Raw genomic sequence first — 17,144 nt, forward strand, 5'->3', positions numbered from 1 at the left:
GTGGGACGTGCCCGGAACACCTCACCAGGAAGGCGTCCAGGAGGCATCCTAACCAGATGCCCGAGCCAATTGAAAATATTAGGCATACTAAAGCCTGGTTAAAATGACAACTCTTATCAAATTAGTTGATAATGAATTTTAACGAATTCTCAAAGTCTCTTTGGTTATAATATAAATAATAACCTGCTTACAGTAAAAAAAAACAAACAAAAAACTTAAATCTCTTAGAAGGATATTTGTTTATCTTCTGGTATCACCTATAATCAGTATAGCTTTACAGAAGTAATAGATATAAAGTAGGACAACACTGCAAAAAATCTGAATCTAGATAAGTCATTTTTTTTTTCTCTTAAAAGAAGTGCATTTGTTCTTGAATTGAGGAGGTTAAAGAGACATTTTGCCAATGGAACAAGAAAATTTACATTTAAAATAAGAAAACACAATTGCATTGTCTTATTTCAAGTGCATATTATCTAATTATCTTATTTTAAGAGTAAAAACACTAATTCCATTGGCAAACTATCTCATTTACCTGCTCAAATTAAGGGTGAATACACTCAATTTAAGAAATTTTTACTGATTTCTGGATCGTTTTTGCAGTGAACAAAATTTGAATAATTGTTCTCCATATCTGGTTCCATCATAATATTAAGGATCTTAAAGAAAGTTTGAAATATGCATGGGGTACCTTCTGTTTGGAGCCTTCTTTCAAGGTGATCCAGTCCTCTCCATTTGAGCTGACGTCTACTTTGTAGGACTTGACAAAGTATATTTTGTGGGTCTCTTGGGAAATAGCACCCTGTGTACCAATGGCAGAGACAAACCGCAAAAAGCCAAGGTCCACCTGCAGAGGAGATGAACATTAAAAAATATATTTCTAAAGCTTGTTTTACCATCCAACAAAGACACAGGTAATATGCAACACCCTTTGTTTGTTCAAAGACAGGAACAACCTGAACAAGAGGCTTTGAATGCACAGTCCGTATTAATAAAACACAAGCAAGCAGGGGAAGGTAAAAACATAGAGCATTTCGGAAAATCACCTCTGGCCACAGTCTCATCAACTTCCACCAGGAATTTAATAAACAACAATGAAATGATACCCACATTAATGAAAAAGACAGAGGATGACAGCTTAATTTCCTGAGATGAGAGACAAGAGGCTGTTGGATGAAAGTGAGTGCGAGACAGAAAAAAAAGAAAAAAGGAATTACATTATCAAAATCAGCAAGAAGGAGAGAGAGAGAGAGATACAGAGTGAATATAAAACACTGCATTTAAAATATGCAGCGATGACTGCAGTACATCACTGGATGGCTAATACTCTTTCACATGGAGAAAGCCACAGGCAGTCCAGTCAGAGGGGAGAAGCAGTCTATAGCTATTCATTTCCGTATTTATTTGATTTATGCATATGTGGATAAAGAAGCATTCATCTGAGCTCAAGGCTTGTTTATCTCACATATTCCCCACGTTAAAACCTATCACAAGGATCACCAAAGCTGCAGGGAAAGAATGAGTCCGTATACTGCTTTAGGTTCTCCTCACATCTGTTTATGTAGAAGGGAAGGCCTCCTTCTGGACATGTAAGTGATGCGGTCTATCATCAGTGGAACAACAACTTTAAATAATATTAAGAAAGAATAGAGCCTTTAAAACACAACTTGTTTAGATTTTGTCATTTAGCTCAAGTTTAATTTACTGCAGTTCAAAACAGTTTGTATTTATATACCAATTTGCAACATCTTCTAACACAATTCAGTCAGATCATACAGTCAGACTGTTTGAAAGTTTTCTTTATTAGGAAAAACAGCTCCTAGACAATCACTTAAATTGCGCTACATGCCTTGTAGGATAGGATAGATGTAGGATAACATCACGTATGTGAAGAAAGTAAAGGGATCTAATCAGACTAAAATAACACAAAATGTTTTAAACCCCATGGATGGAAAGTGCTGTATAACGCCATTCTGCACACAACATCCCCACCATGAAAACACAACAGTAATTGGTGATTAATACAAAGTTACAATTGGAAGAAACCATTTTAGAGACTTCAGTGAGTTTCACACTCTAAAATTGTTTTGAACTAAACAAAATCACAAACCTAAATATGAATCTAAAAGAGGAATGGAAAACGTATGTTGATTTTAACGGCAATGTACGTATTTGGAGCTTGTGCAAGTTTGCACAAAAATAGCACTCAAAAATGGCTGTGAAAATGTCAACTATGTCTCCATGTGGAAAGTAGGGAAGAGGATTAGGGCCACTAAAAAAAAACAAAAAAGTTAACTGATTTTTTATTTTTTTTCAGTTTAGTATGAGAAAAAAGTCAGAAGTCTGAGATTAAAGTCAGAATTCTGAGATTAAAGTCAGAATTTTGACTTTTTTCCCATACTAAACGGAAAAAATTTTTAAAAATCAGTAAACTTTTTTTTTTCCAATAGCCCTAATACTCCTCCGTAGGAAAGCTCCCATATAATTGCAAGTTTTTTTCTAAACTAAGTCAGGCTGGAAAAATTTACAAGGCACATCTTTAGTTATGAATGTAAATATTAAATCATGAATAATTTCGCTTCTACCTCATATTAATGTGTAAAATTATTCTAGTTGATTGCATACAATCCCAGTCGAAAAGACATTTTTTTTTTTTTTAGAATCTTGAAAAATTTAAGGATGGATGTTTATGCAAAGTCCCATTTGCGGAAGCTGCTTTTACCCCATTAAAATTCGCCCCCCAACAAACGAAAAAAGTTGGAGGAATGCTGAAAAACTTTCAAAGGATCTAAACCTCTCTGAGGAAAAGCCGTGCACTAGTTTTAACAAGCATTAGCTGCACCTTTGACAGCCTGAGCTGACATTAATGAGGAGTAATGGTGCCGCGTGCAGGCGCCGCTGTAACGCAGCAGAGATGCAGGAAGCCAGGGTGTCGGAGGAGCAGGCTTCCAAGATCATGGCAAGAGACAAGAGTCCTTTGATGTTGACGGGAGATGGGAACCGACTCTGATGGATGGCGACCAGAGTCTCGAGCAGATTACTGAATCGACTCAGAGCGGATCCCCTGTATTTGCACGTGGGAGGTTGTGTTAAGAAGACCGATAACACTGAAATCCTGCATGTGAGAGTGAGCAAACAGATACAAGTGTGTGCACATATTTTAGATAATTAAAGCCAGGGTTATCTGCCGCCACGGATCTTAGCAGGGATCCATCCAGTATGTAAAAGCCATAAAGTCAAGAGTCAGCTCTAGCACTGTCTGCCAGCCCCATATACAACAATCTACCACACTTAATGATTCCATGCAAAGAGCTGGAAAGGACTATGGGCATGCCACAGAACGTTGGTCATTCCTGCTCCTTAAATTCTCTTCCTCCAGAAAAAAGACAAAAAACAGATGGAAGCAATAAATGGGATTCCACCATAACATTTTATCTGCCAATCCAACGATTTGGAAGCATTTGGTGTAAGAAAGAAAAAAAAAAAAGCCCAAAAAAAAAAAAAGCCGGGGGTCCTGGCCAATGGCCCAAGGGGCCTTCAACAATAAAACCCTAAAAAAATGGGGGGATCTACAAATAGTAACAAAATCAAATCCTGTCAGGCTGAGATGGTTTAATGACGCAGGAGCTGAATTCTTCTTTGTGGGGTAAATGGCTGTTTGTGGCAGAGCATGATGGGAAAAGCAGTGGATGTCAGCGAGGTTTGGACCGGGTGTTTAGTAGTGAAAGGTCTTTATTATCTACATTCATGTAGCCCTACTGACTTATTTTCTGTTTGGACCGAGGGCAACGCACAATGAGGCAGTTTACATAATGCTTAGGGCTTAAATAAATAAAAAAAATTAACAGAACTTTGACGTGGAATACTTTCTGTAAAAGGGAAAACCGATGAAATGAGTGGTTGGTAATTGGGAACACTTGGTGCTCAGATTTCCAACCATGTACTTTTTGACAAATTACTTAGTTGAGGAGAGATGTCTTAATTCTAGTCTTTAGTCAAAGTTTTCTTTTAGCTTGATTTTCACATCTGTACTTTGTTTGTCTTTCTAGAATATTAGCGGTTATTTTCTGGCATATGCCACCGTTTGGAGAGAGTGGTTATACTTCCAACTGTCATGCACCGGCAGAAAGCACAGATACAGCAGCCTCTTTTAGAAAAATGTTCTGTTATAATGCTGCAAAAACAAGCTTCTCTGCAGGTTGTTCCTGGCTTTTCATGGATCTGAGATGAAGCTGGCCCGTTCAAACCCACAATTTTAAAAAATGCAGCATTATGAATTATACATTATGAAACAGAAGGGGACGTAAACTAAAAATCCCTGATATGTTGGCCCTTATTGGGTTTGTTTTACTACTCAAATGTGAACCAATAACTATCAGCCACAGTGGTCCCACTGCAATTTTAACTTAAATCTACTGTCAAGCTTGTAAAACTGAAAAACATATTGGTGTACTGACACCTATAGAAGCTGCAATAGTGGCTAATCTTGATATAGGTTGGTGGGTATGCAGATATGAATTGCCTCCTTAGAGGGTCAAAGACATAAAACAGTAATAGATTGAATTTAATCTTTTAGAGAAAAAAACATGTAGCAGTAAGAAGGTGTCAAAGACTCAGCTTTAAGTGATCTGTCAAAACGATCTCTGACTCTTGAAAATGTCAGCTAAAAGAGACTTTTAAAATGTCCTTTAGAGGTAATTTAATGATGTATCTATTGCTGTCCAAAGTGATCATAATGTGACCTACACATGCACATTCTTTAGCTTCATTTTCAACATTTCAGCTGTTTCTTTAATGAAAACCCAATAACAAATTTGACTTCTAAATAAATACCCAGGTTAACTTATAGAAGCTCTCCGTGTCTAGTAGATGGTGCAGACTTGTTATCTACAGCTAAACTCATGTATAATCAAGGGGACTGGTGGCCCAGTGGTTAGGGCATTGTGCTTGGAGTCCAATAGCATTGTGAGACCATCCTGATCTCGCGAGCTTTCAAGGTTTCACTCGCAGATCAGTCTGGAGACTCTCCGTTAAAGAAAATTTGGAGCCGTTCACCAAACGAATGTCCAATCAGCGTTGGCTTTGAGGCGGGTTGAGGTGTGACGCAACGAGAAGCGCGACAGTTCAGTCTAAAGAACATGGCGGCTTCAGCCCATGAAACTAGCGTTAGCATGGCTAACGAGCAAGTTTTATCGGAATTACAGAGTATTTCTTCACTGAAAGAAGAGCAAAACACTGCTCTGGAGGCTTTTCTCAGAGGAAAAGATGTTTTTGCTCTTCTCCCGACTGGTTTCAGCAAGAGTTAGCCTGGCTTGTGGTTGTGTTTTCGTCGTCGCTCTGTTACGTACGTACGTACGTCTTATGCTTCGTTGATCTGATTGGTTTATTTGGCCCGTCTATCACCAACATAGGCCAATCAGCTAACCAGTATTTTCGCCCCTTCCCAAAATTACTGCAACTGAAGGTTTCCAGATGGATATGCGGAGTCAGGTTAGGAGTCCAAGGGTTCTGAGTTCAAGCCCCACTCCCACGGACTGCCACTCTGGCTCCTTGAGCAACACCCTTAACCCCCACACTGCTCCCTGGGTGCCACACAGTGGCAGCCCAATGCACCTCAAGGGGATCGGTTACATGCAGAGAGTTAATTTGGTTGCTCTGTACTTGTGAAAGTGCAATGACAATTAAAAAAGCTGAAAGTATTTACTGTTCGTTTTAATTTGAGACTTGGTAAGGCAGCTCTGAAACTTAATTTTACAGCCTATTGTCTCGTCTAGAACACAACCACTCCTTTTTGGATATTCTTTACATTTTTTAAAGATGGTAATGTTCTTTTGACAATTTGCTTGACCAGTTTCCTTTCTGTCGTTTAAAAAGAAATGTCTTATTAAAAAACAATTCTGTCCTGTCTAAGCTCTCTGCAAACTGTAGATTTGGAAGCTTTTTTGTTGAACAATGTCAACTGAATGCTATTTTATATAGAAATAGTTTTCCTATTTTTGTTTATCCTGATTCAGTTTCTTTAATCACAACAACCTGGTATCACAGACACAAACCAACAGGCCATTGGCCGCTTTTAACTCACCCACTACAGGACTACCTCATACCCCTGCCCTCTGGACGGAGGTACAGGGCACTCAGGTGTAGAAGGGTCTGTTTTGGCAGGAGCCTGAAATCTTCAGCCATCACCTTTTTAAACAACAGGCCCCGTTGAGTGTATCATGTCTTGTACTTTTGCTGGTGTTGGTGTTTATATTGGTGTCTTTTTTTATGTCTTGTTTAAACTAGCTCTGTGTATGTGGAAAAGAATCTCCCCTTGGGGGCAAATAAAGTCTAAAGTCTATCTTAATAGTAGTTTGCACATTTCAGAATCCTTACATATTACTATTGCTAAGCCCAAAGGGAAGATATATGGAAATATGATGGGTTCTTCTATTGCCAATTGAGTGTTTATTTTATTCACACTAGCAGGAAAACTGAGTTTGAAAACTTTGTGAAAATTTTTGTCTCATAAATTTCGAATATTCTTCAATATGTGTGAACGCAGGGGTTGCAGTTAGCTGTAACAGGATGCAATGGCGAAGGAAGATGAAAGAAAGCATGCTGGAAGGAAACAGGAAAACGATCCACACTCTGAGGAGATAGGAGAGAGCAGAGGGGGAAAGCTGGGGAGGGGAAGTTTGCCACCGACAGCGAAGCCTTGAAAGACTTGAAGGACAGGATCATGGGGTCTCCAGCAAAGAAGCGCACAGACTTGATCAATTCCACAGACGGGATGATAACAGGGGCTGGATAATGAGCGAGGCATGATTTATTAATGGCCGCTTGTTAGAAACAGAGGGAACGCTGGCGAAGCAGCGCTAACAGACTGAGGTTTCTCGGGTCAGGAAGGAAGGCAGGCTGTCAGGGTGCTTGGATATGGAACAAAAACCTTCATATACCGCAGAGACCTCTATAAAAACAAACAGACCCAGATAATAAATACAACATGGAGTCCTTTTAACCTAGAGCCTAGCACAGCACTTACTGACCTGGAAATATAAACCAATAACATTTAGACATTGTACAAACCAATGAGGATCTTGGCTAAATAAATCATCCTCAGATATAAACCTATTTGTCATGTAGAGCTGAAAGGTTGAATCGTGTTTGATGGCTGATGTAATCACTCTGAGCGAGATGTGAATTATGACTCCCGATCTACAATCACTGCAGTCTGAGACTTTGCTGAGCCAACAGAATGAAGCATCTCTCTCCTCCATATTTAACATTTTGTTAAATTTCCAGATAAATGTCTGGACTCAAGCCGAACCGAAGAAATTATACCACACATTCTGGGCAAGCGTGAGCGCATTGATATAAGAGCGTCAGCGAAGACCACACAACCTGAATCGTAAGAACCCTGATTTTTCCTGACAACTTTTTATGACCTGTTCTTTTTTTGTTTTGTGTAACCTTTCCGCTATGAGCCAAATTGACTCAAACTTGTTTCTCACCGAAGCTCCGGCGGTTTAGTAAAGTGATGAAACCAGAAAGGCAGAACAAGAATCAGTCGTGCTCAGGCTTGTAACGCCACCCATCTTAACCCTGATGTACCTCCCATTAGATCGGCATGCTGAAATTAACTTTCAGCGTTTAAATGGGGGTAAACACATTGAGTATGAGTGTTGGAATAGATGATAGGCATGAAATACATCCCTGGTATTTAAGTATTTATCTGTGTTCATATAAGTATAGTTTAGTTTAAGATAATTTTCCAACTACACTCTTAATGGTGGAGTGTAATCACTGGGTTGAGCTGTTGCTCATGGCATTGTCATGGAGCGCGGACTGTGTGACTCAGATGCAAAGTGAGATGACAGCTGCATGAGACTGAAGCCTTGTCTGGGTTGCTTGGGTGTAGGAATCAGACATGTGGATGACAAAAACAACCACATGTCAACGGCTTCAAGTTATAGCTTAAGAAAATGCCCTTTAACCCTATCTATACCTGCTTGATTGGATCATAATTGAGTTAGGAGCATCAAAGTTTTTCGAAAGATACAAAATCCATTTGTTTTCTTTCCCAACAGAGGAAAAAAAAACAGCATCCTGTGTGCTGATATTGCTTTGCATAAAGCAGAGTCCGTTGCGGATTGAGTTTATTCATCCTACTGAGAGCAACAAATGCAGAAAATGAAAGGGAATGAAGTGCTCAGAGAACAGCAGCTGGTTGATGTTGGCAGAGGCGTGAATTCTCAGGAAAACCTCTGGGAATGCTTTACGGATTTCCACTGATGTGTGGCTGGTCATAAAGTAGATGCAGAGACCCAAATCCCCCTTTTTCCTGTTTTCTTCTTCTGTGTGTTAATGATAGCAAGAAGATATTCATATAAAATGACATAAAGGAAACACAGGCACTGACTAAAGTGATGTGTTTCCATTTTGACACATGCTTTACTGATTTTCTCCCCGATTTCATCCTCAGACATTTTGGAATGGCTTAAAAGACTCTTATATACAAAATAATATCAGCATCTGTTTGTAGTTTGAATCCTTACCAAAACACAAATGCTCACATTCCTGCTATATTTGGCTCATTTATGCCACATTGTTCCCCTCAGAGACACACATATTTCACAACAGCTTCACTGGGGGCAGTTATGCCCTGGTTCATCAGATGTTTACAAAAATAGAAAGGAAGAAATTAGCTGAAAAGAAAGCGTATTGTGCTTTCCCACTGGGTAATTAATGAATATTATGATTTCTGCACAGAACTTTTTATAAAAAGAAACATTATTGCTTTCTTCTGCTACTTGTGAGTCTGTTTGCATTTTACTGTAATGTCTGTGTATGTACTGAAAATGTTATCATCTCTGCCTGCGTTCACAGTCAGAATAATCACAAGTTTAAAGCCTATACATGGAAGCTCCTTAAGGGTCCCGGAGGACCTCACTGGGCAAGCACAGATGACGGAAAGTATGCCCCACAGTTCCGTTGCCTTAGGCTCCATTTGCTGAAAGAGTAATTAATCCTTCCTTCTTGAAAATTATATTACTTTGATGCTGCAGGACCTATGAGCTTCGCTCCCGACCCTCAATTTATCACATTATTCACCTGACAGAATTATAGTTTATTTTTAGCTCCCTACATCCCTTTGCTGGCATTTAATTATGCATGTATTCTCATGCACCTGATGATAATCGGTTATGGTGACAAAAAGGTACGTATAGTTCAGATGACAGTGATAATAAGGTAAGAAGTTTTTTTTTTTTTGAAAGCATTATATTGCACGATTAAAGATTCAGCCTAACATTAGGAGGAAGAAAAGGAAGGGAGTCTGATTTCAAGGTTTACTGGTTTGTGATTCATCTTTGAATCTGACACTTGAGGGTCATTTCTGACCCTGCCACAGACAAAAACATCTGACTAACACTCTGAGTAAAGTTTATGAAACCGACAGGCAGTGATAGGGATAAAAAAAAGGACAACCTGAAGGGATGTCATGTCTGGAAGCCGCAGTACGATCCTTTCCCAGGATGCCCAGCTGCACATGATCTTTTAATGATGACTACTGACTAAAAGGGCTTTCAGGCATTTTTGCTCCCCTTCTTCTATAAAGCAGACACTGAAAATGGAACTGATTATGCCTAAGCTGAGTTTTTTTTTGTCTCTAGGTACTTATGCAGCACTCATTTCATTACATCATACAATTGCTCATGTTTCGATTACCGGTCGAGTGTGGGTCTCTATCCTCACATTGATTTTCCCATTGAGAGCTAGGCCCACAAGCAGCACTGCAAAGACAGCATCCATTGTTTCCACTGGGATGGCATGATGATGATCTCACCGGCAGCTGCGTGCCAGCCTCTGCTCCAAGGCTCTCGCTAGACTTCATCAAGTGAGAAGTTGCTGTTAATTACATCCATATTCTGAGCAGTCGTCACTCGACAGGGTGGTAAGACACCAGAATGGGCCAGATTTAAAGATGAAGACAATGGAATGGGATGGAGCGCTTTTGCAGATCACTGGCTTTTAAGTAATGGAAAGCACATTAGCATGGAAAGAAAACAGGACACGCTGGCTTAGCGTCAGATGTAAGCCTCTGCAAAGGGACTCTGGTGTCATTTTCGTGCAGGAAATGTGCAATCAAAGGTTGTCTGGGTGGTCAGCAAGAGCTGTTTGCCTTATAGATTTGAGGAAACAATATCAAGACAAAGGGGGTGTACAGCTCTGTCTCAAAAGGTCCAAAAGGGCCTACTTGTTTTCCTGTCAGTCTACAATGAATTATCTAATTTACTGTAAGGGGTCATCAACAGCGGAAAAGATGAGGAAAGATTTTGTTCTGATAAATAATGATACTTTATTTGGTTTTGTGTTTTTATATAACAGGAAATGAAGAGAAAATAATCCCTCACAGAGCAAAGGCATGCAGCATTATCTTGATTAAATGATTAAACATTATAAGTAATTAGATATAGACATTATTCCTTATGAATACATAAATACAGTTAAAAGACAGATGAACCCAGTGAAGCTAAATTACTGTTATGGGATAAGATATACAAGAGAAGCCCAGTAACGAGGCTTTCAGGTATTGACTGCTGGGCTTTCTCCAAAACAGTTTAAATTATTGATGTTGTGAGCATGTGCAATCAATGGCATCTGCCTGACAGAGATTCAATCTCACAGTTTGTCTTGCGTCTCATTCTTGTTGCTCTTATTGCTGTCGGAACCCATCAAGTTTGTCCTTAAACACATTTGACGAAGTCATTTTTGCACAAAGTCAGCAGTTCCAGAAAAGTTCCAGAGGAGCCGTTACGTCAGACTGTAAACATATCATCCTCTCCCACTGGAGACAAATGTGTTGCACAGATGCAAGTATTTCCATGCCAGTCGAAGTGAGTTCATAAACTAGGAGACAGCTCATTGACTCGTCTGAAGGTCTACCTTCTATTTTCCCTAGAAACCTCTGGCAGAGAACTCCTACTGCTTAAACTATGCTGCTAATATATACAAATCTATCTCTGCATAAGAATCTGGAAAATTCAAGTTTGTTAGCAGGAAAAGTATGAGTGTGAATGGTGAAATATAGAAGGATAAGCTATGGATATTGTGAGTAAATTCCAGATATTAGAAGCTTCCTTGCATCTGTTGTATAGCTGCTGTTTAATAACTATGTTATTGTCAGCTTCATGTTTCAGGAATTGCAAAAGCAGCATTAAATTAGATTACCAGATGGATAATCAACAAGTCATAAAAAAGAGCAAACATGCTAATGGAGCTAAATATAGTAAAATGCTGCAGTAGAAAACAGCAAAGTTAATGTAATAACCGGTATAACCCTAGTTGAGCATGACTTTATGGGAATAAAATTATGCTGTTTTGCAGAAATTCAAGTAAGTGTCACAAGAAAAATTGATGGCAGAGACTGCAGCATCAAAAACGTCACGGGTGCAAGAGTTAAGCGCTCTCCAGTCAAAAAAGTACTGCCAATATCAATATTAATTGCATGCAGACATTGATAAGGCTGTTTTAAGAAATCGAAATGCCTAAAAAAAGACTAGAGTTGGCACTGTGGCATGTGATAAAGATGACTGAAATGACTGAAGACATACAGAAAAGGCAGCTTGTTTTCAGCAATTCCTAGCTCATTTTTCTTCTGTCTCTTCAAGCCATGATTCCCCTCAAAAGACATCTGTCTATCTCTGTATTCACGAAGGGCCTGATTAATGACCTGGCTAACCCAGCACTCAATACTGAACCACACTACACCAATCTAATTAGCCAGTGAAGACTGCCCAGGCTGTAGCATCTTGTCCTCCTTCTCTCCATGCATCTGAATGAGGAAACATTAAAATGGATGGACAAATCTGGATCACGTCCAGAGTAAAAAAAAGAAAAATCAAAGCGAAGGAAAAGGCCTTGGAGTCAAAGGCTGCCTATCATGAATAATAAAACTGTCTGGCTGAAACTGGAGTCAGAAAATGATCATGAAATATAAAATGAATTGATTGCTATGCATCTGACTGCGCACTGAAATGATTTGTGCATGCCAGGAGGGCTTGTTGAAACACTGCTGACATGCTTAATGAAAGAGAAATGAGAATTTCTACTCTTTTAATACCACTTGCGATGACTGGAGCTCAACTGCTTAACATAAGAGCAACTCATTCCTACGGAAAAATAGAAACCATCAGTCAATCAAAAACCCTACTCCTACATTTTAGATTAGAAAATTCAAAGCTGGGTTGATGCATTATTGGACACCTTTGTAAAGCTAGATTTAAATTTCAAGTTGAAATCTTACACCTGATCAATACAGGAACAGCATCAGGTAGGGGAACTAATCATTTGGATTTATAATGCCCTAGCTAAAGCAGAGCAGCCTTAAAATCTCTCCGAATGTGGATATTAACAATGAAAGTTCCCATTAGTGAGACGTTTCTTAAACTGAAAAGTGGCCACATTTCTCCTTAACCCACTCAGATGCATGGTGAGATCCTCTGCAGGACAATATGGATCCTGCCAAACCCTTCCACTCAACCAGAAAAGAAAACACATGGACAGACACAGAGCACCACAGGACACATACAACTGCGCACAACTGCGGTTACACACCGATTAAATTAGCTTGAAGGAATAACAGTGGCCCCCAGGAAAATATTTTCATTGCAATAATAAAGCAAAAGCTTGGTTATGTTCCTCTCCAAGCAAATATTTGGCTTTGGGTCAGCTCCATGATTTGTCCCTCGAGATGTCTATTGCGGCTATTTAAAAATGAAGCATAAGATGCTGAAAAAAGAGGAATTAAGGGAAAAAAAACTGCCTAAGTGTTTATAAAACTTAGGGGCCTTGGGTTAATAAATCAAAGACAGAGAAAATACATGGAGGAAGGGCTGTGGTTGTGGTGTCACTAGGGTGTTCGTTGTGATGTGAGTGGACTCGATATACGTGTCTTATCCCCATCACGAAATAACGGAACTAAATCCTTAATCTTCCCACATAAAGTTCCCTTGGTGGGTGATGATCGCTCTGTGAAGATAAGCCAAGAGAAAAAAAAAATAAAACATGACAAAGCCTGAGACAGTTTCTGTGCTAGAGACTGTGTGTGTGTGAAGCTTGGCAGAATGCCTGGATTAAATCTGAGCATCTCCGGAGGCAGTCTCAGTTCTAAAGGAAGCGGAAAGTTATCAGGTAGGACTAGAAGTCAGAGGGAGATGTAAGAAATAATAATGATAAATAAACTATATTGATCTCACACTGGAGAAATTTACCTCTGCCTTTAACCCATCCCCTTGGGGAGAAATGGGCTGCCATTGTGCGGCGCCCAGGGAGCAGTGAGGGGTTAAGGGTCTTGCTCAGAGTGTCATGATCTGGCCTGTTTGCTCTCCCTTAATTAGTCATTCCTTCCACCTGTGGTTTTCCCTCCCTGCCTCAATTATAATTTATTCCTCTCACCTGTTTCCTCTTGGTTATATTCAGTTCAGCCCTAGCATTCAGGGCCAGATCATTATTTGTCTTTCTGTTAGCCTGTCTGTTTTATTCCTTGGTTCATGTCCTGGATCCTGGCAGCCATTTTTGTGTTTGTCTCGTCTCCTGATCGTCCACTGTTCCTCCCCCGCAGAGTCCTCTGGGCTTTTGGCTCTATATGTGGGGAGGTTCAGTCTTTATTACAGTAGGCCTGGCTCCAGGGAGGAGACCAGTTAAAAGTTCCTGCATAAAGTTCTGGTTCCACGTCCTGTCTCGCCTACCCTCTTCCACTGAGCCTGCTCATCAGCACCTGATCCTGTCTGCTTCTGTTCTGTTCCTAACTCTGTCAGACTCTGAACCTGTCTGGGAGCTTGTTGATGCCTGGACGTCTGGATCCTGCCACCTGTTCTGTTCCTGCCTGATCTGGATCCTGTTCCTGTCTGTTCTGGATCCCCAACCAGGATCGGCTTCCAGCATGACCTCTGGGTAAGTGGCCAACTCAGAAAATCATCTTCTGTCAGATGATCGTGGTCACTTACCTGTGTCTGTGATTGGGCGGTGCCTCACTCCCCATCCTGCAGTGTCCACAAGCCATAGCTCCACTTTAGTTTTTGTTTATTTAATAAACCTTTTTGAACTTTCCTACTGACTGTCTCTTCTTGAATACTGGGTCCATCTGTCCGCGTTTCATGACACAGAGACCCGTAGTGCAGGCCGTGGGACCAGGTATTTGCAATCTTCTCAAGCCCACTGCTCTAACACACTAGGCCAACACTCCCCCAGGAAGAAGACAGGCAGAGAGCGACAAAGAGGGTGGACACATCAATGCAAAGGGTTCACTATGTTAGGAGGAAGGGCATTCTGTTGGGTTAAGAAAGTGGGGCAGGACATGTTTTTGTACATAAACATTGCTTCACTAGGCTAGTGGTCTTTGTCAAGGTAGAGTTTTACCCATCCATTAGTAAATCTGTCAGTTTTGTATACCCGCTTAATCAATGCTGACAAAGAGAGCCTGGATAAGTGGCGAGAGGCAGAGTAGACCCCAGACAGAAAGCCAGTTCATCACAGGAAAGAGACATAAACAGGAGAGACAACCATACGCTCACACATTCATACCTAAAGGCATCACCAATGAACCTAACATGCTTTTGCACAACCTTCTTTCAAATTAACACGATAGAAAATGCGATTAATTTCTGATGTTATTTCTTTCCCAAGAAAGGAAATGTTACCTGAATCCACTCCTTGTTGGAGTCGGCTGCTGGAGTCCACGCATTTTCATAGTAGTTGAGTCTGGAGCGCTCTGGGGACCAGCTGGGGTTGTACTGGGATGAAGCCATGATTTGGTCTGATGTTATCTCTCCCGACTCCATTCCCAGTGGGTCGCTGCAGTCATAGTCTGAAAAGCAGAGGAGGATAGATAGGAGATGAAAAGGAACTCAGAAAAAAAAAGATACGGGAGACAGTGAGAGACTTTCAGCTGAATTTTAAGCGACCAGTGTGTTTAAAGAATGTGTCTTTTGTGTCCACTCCTTAAATCCAAGCAAATCTCCAGGGTGAAGGCCTCTGCATGACTGGCCAAAAAAAAAAAAAGCACATCAAGGGTGCCTCTGCAAATCTCCCAGTACTTTTTAATAGAAGCTGGATGGAAGCATAAAAATGTCATCATAAAACATTCAGTGTGGTTTATGCTCATATTAGGCGTTAGGGTGACTTTTGCTTCAGTTATTTTTTCCACTCACTAAATATATTACCCCTACCTCCCGTAGGGAAGCTTATCTTTTTTCACAAACTGCAAAGCTCTCTTGGTCCAAGCAAGAGTACGTCAGTGTCAAGAAGGTAGCTGTGTGTCTTAACAATCATTAATGTTCTTTTTGCAATCCTGAATTATACATTTCGATGCCCTAAATATAGCCATGAGCTCGCATGTAGTTGCACACTTGGAGGCCTCTGGATGAGGAGCATTGAGAGGAGCCATGCGGCCGCCGCCTGAGAGCTAACACAGATGGTCTCCCCATCTGCCACACCGCCAGCACACCCTTACTCAATGGGTCATCGTGTGTACTTCTAGCAGTCTTTATGCGCAGCTGCACGGGTTCATGCTCGCCAGTACGTCAGAGGCATCACACATGACTGATAAACTGTCTCACAGCCGTTTGCTCCGACTACGTGAAGAAACATCTACTGATGAACCTTTCTTAGCTGGCTGACATTATCAACCACAGATCCTCCAAAACACAAAGAGGCATTTGTTTTCTGCAGAGGTTATATCTAGTTACAGGGGTTACCAAGCGTGGTCAGGATTATTGGTTAGAAAACACTGGCTGGGTATATTGGAATAAGAGCAAGGGACATGAAAAGCAAAGAAAATGCATCTTTTCTGCACCCATGGGGGATTTTTAGCTACCCTTTCCCTCATTATGCATTATGCATTATGAAAGATTAAGTTGGCACAAGCTTTAAAAAGGCAAAGGCACAAGTTTGGAGACTTTCTATCTCAAAAACATGTTAAGTAATCATGTAATACTAAGCCACTCACACTTTGATCGAGGTATGCACTAACGGCAGGTCAGGTCACATCCTCTGTTCCTCTACAACCAAGGATGTGGAGATACTATTCGCAAAACCTGATCCCGGATGTTTGATTAAATGCGGTGGTGTAAATCTTAGAATAAAACCCCAGCAGTCACAGCTCAGCTCATCACTGTGAGGCAGCCTTGTTCCTCTTGTTTTGTGTGTGCTTCAACAGCATCTGCTTTCCCCTTTGGGCAAGACAGAATCCCTTTTGGAGATGATTAGTAGACTTGTTGAAAGTCATCCACCTCTGCTGCTATTCAGAGACGGGCTGTGCGTGTGGGTGCGGGTCCTTGTGTACGGGGTGGTCTAGCTGCCGGACAGATTTACGAGCCTTACCAGAGCTCGTCTTCCTTAATGAAATGTTTAGATGGAGAGTTTTTCAAAATGGGGTCATTGGGGTCGAGCACTGTGACAGGGATGTGGCATGTAAAAAGCCCTGGGGGTGATCGTGAAAGTGTGTGTTCAGGCAAGTTACTGACAGAGGCTGTCGAGGCTAACTTGTTGCCTGTAACCCATCACTGAGATGAAGAAGCAAGAGGTGTTCGTTTAATAACTCTTAAACTGTTTAACAAGCCATAATTTGTCATAATTGACCAACATTTACTTTCTACCTGGATTATTACTCCTCTGGTGCTCCCATCTGCCCCCCTTAAATTCTTAAACACGTCTTAACTTGACTTTAATCTCCTGAACTTATTTTAACCTCTCTAGACTTTTTAAAGTTTATTTTTTTTACCTCACAAATTATCTGTCTGGGCCTCAGGTATCTAAACGGTAGTTTTGTGGAGCCTACCCAGCAGCTCAATTAATATTGATTTGTTTTGAAAGGCAATATCTTTAAAGACAATATAATCTGTTTTTACCAAAACCTGGACAAAGCCATCCAAGGTAAAAAGTAGAAATAAATGAAAGGAGAACAGCACTACAAAAAAACATCTAGAAATAAGTGAAAAATGTCTTGAATTAAGTGTATTTACCCTTAATTTGAGCAGGTAAATAAGATGACCTGCCAATGGAATTAGTATTTTTACTCCTAAAATAAGATAATTAGCTAATATATACTTGAATTAAGACAAAACTATATATTTTTTTCTTATTTTAAAGGTAAATTGTCTCGTTCC

The 17,144-nt window shown here is 40.4% G+C and overlaps 1 protein-coding gene across 2 annotated transcripts in view; it reads right to left on the reverse strand.

Moving 5' to 3' along the window:
- Window positions 1–17,144, reverse strand: part of nrp1 (neuropilin 1) — an 83,414-nt gene that overhangs the window by 24,122 nt on the left and 42,148 nt on the right. For both annotated transcript variants that reach the window (XM_015389853.1, XM_015389854.1), the window contains 2 exons: window positions 14,679–14,845; window positions 689–844 (listed from right to left, as the gene is read on the reverse strand). In XM_015389853.1, coding sequence (XP_015245339.1) covers window positions 689–844; window positions 14,679–14,845 — 323 coding nt within the window. The remainder of the gene's footprint in view (window positions 1–688; window positions 845–14,678; window positions 14,846–17,144) is intronic.

Source organism: Cyprinodon variegatus, unplaced genomic scaffold (genome assembly GCF_000732505.1).
Source record: "Cyprinodon variegatus isolate N-32 unplaced genomic scaffold, C_variegatus-1.0 Scaffold476, whole genome shotgun sequence".
In the NCBI taxonomy this organism is placed as follows: Eukaryota; Metazoa; Chordata; class Actinopteri; order Cyprinodontiformes; family Cyprinodontidae; genus Cyprinodon; species Cyprinodon variegatus.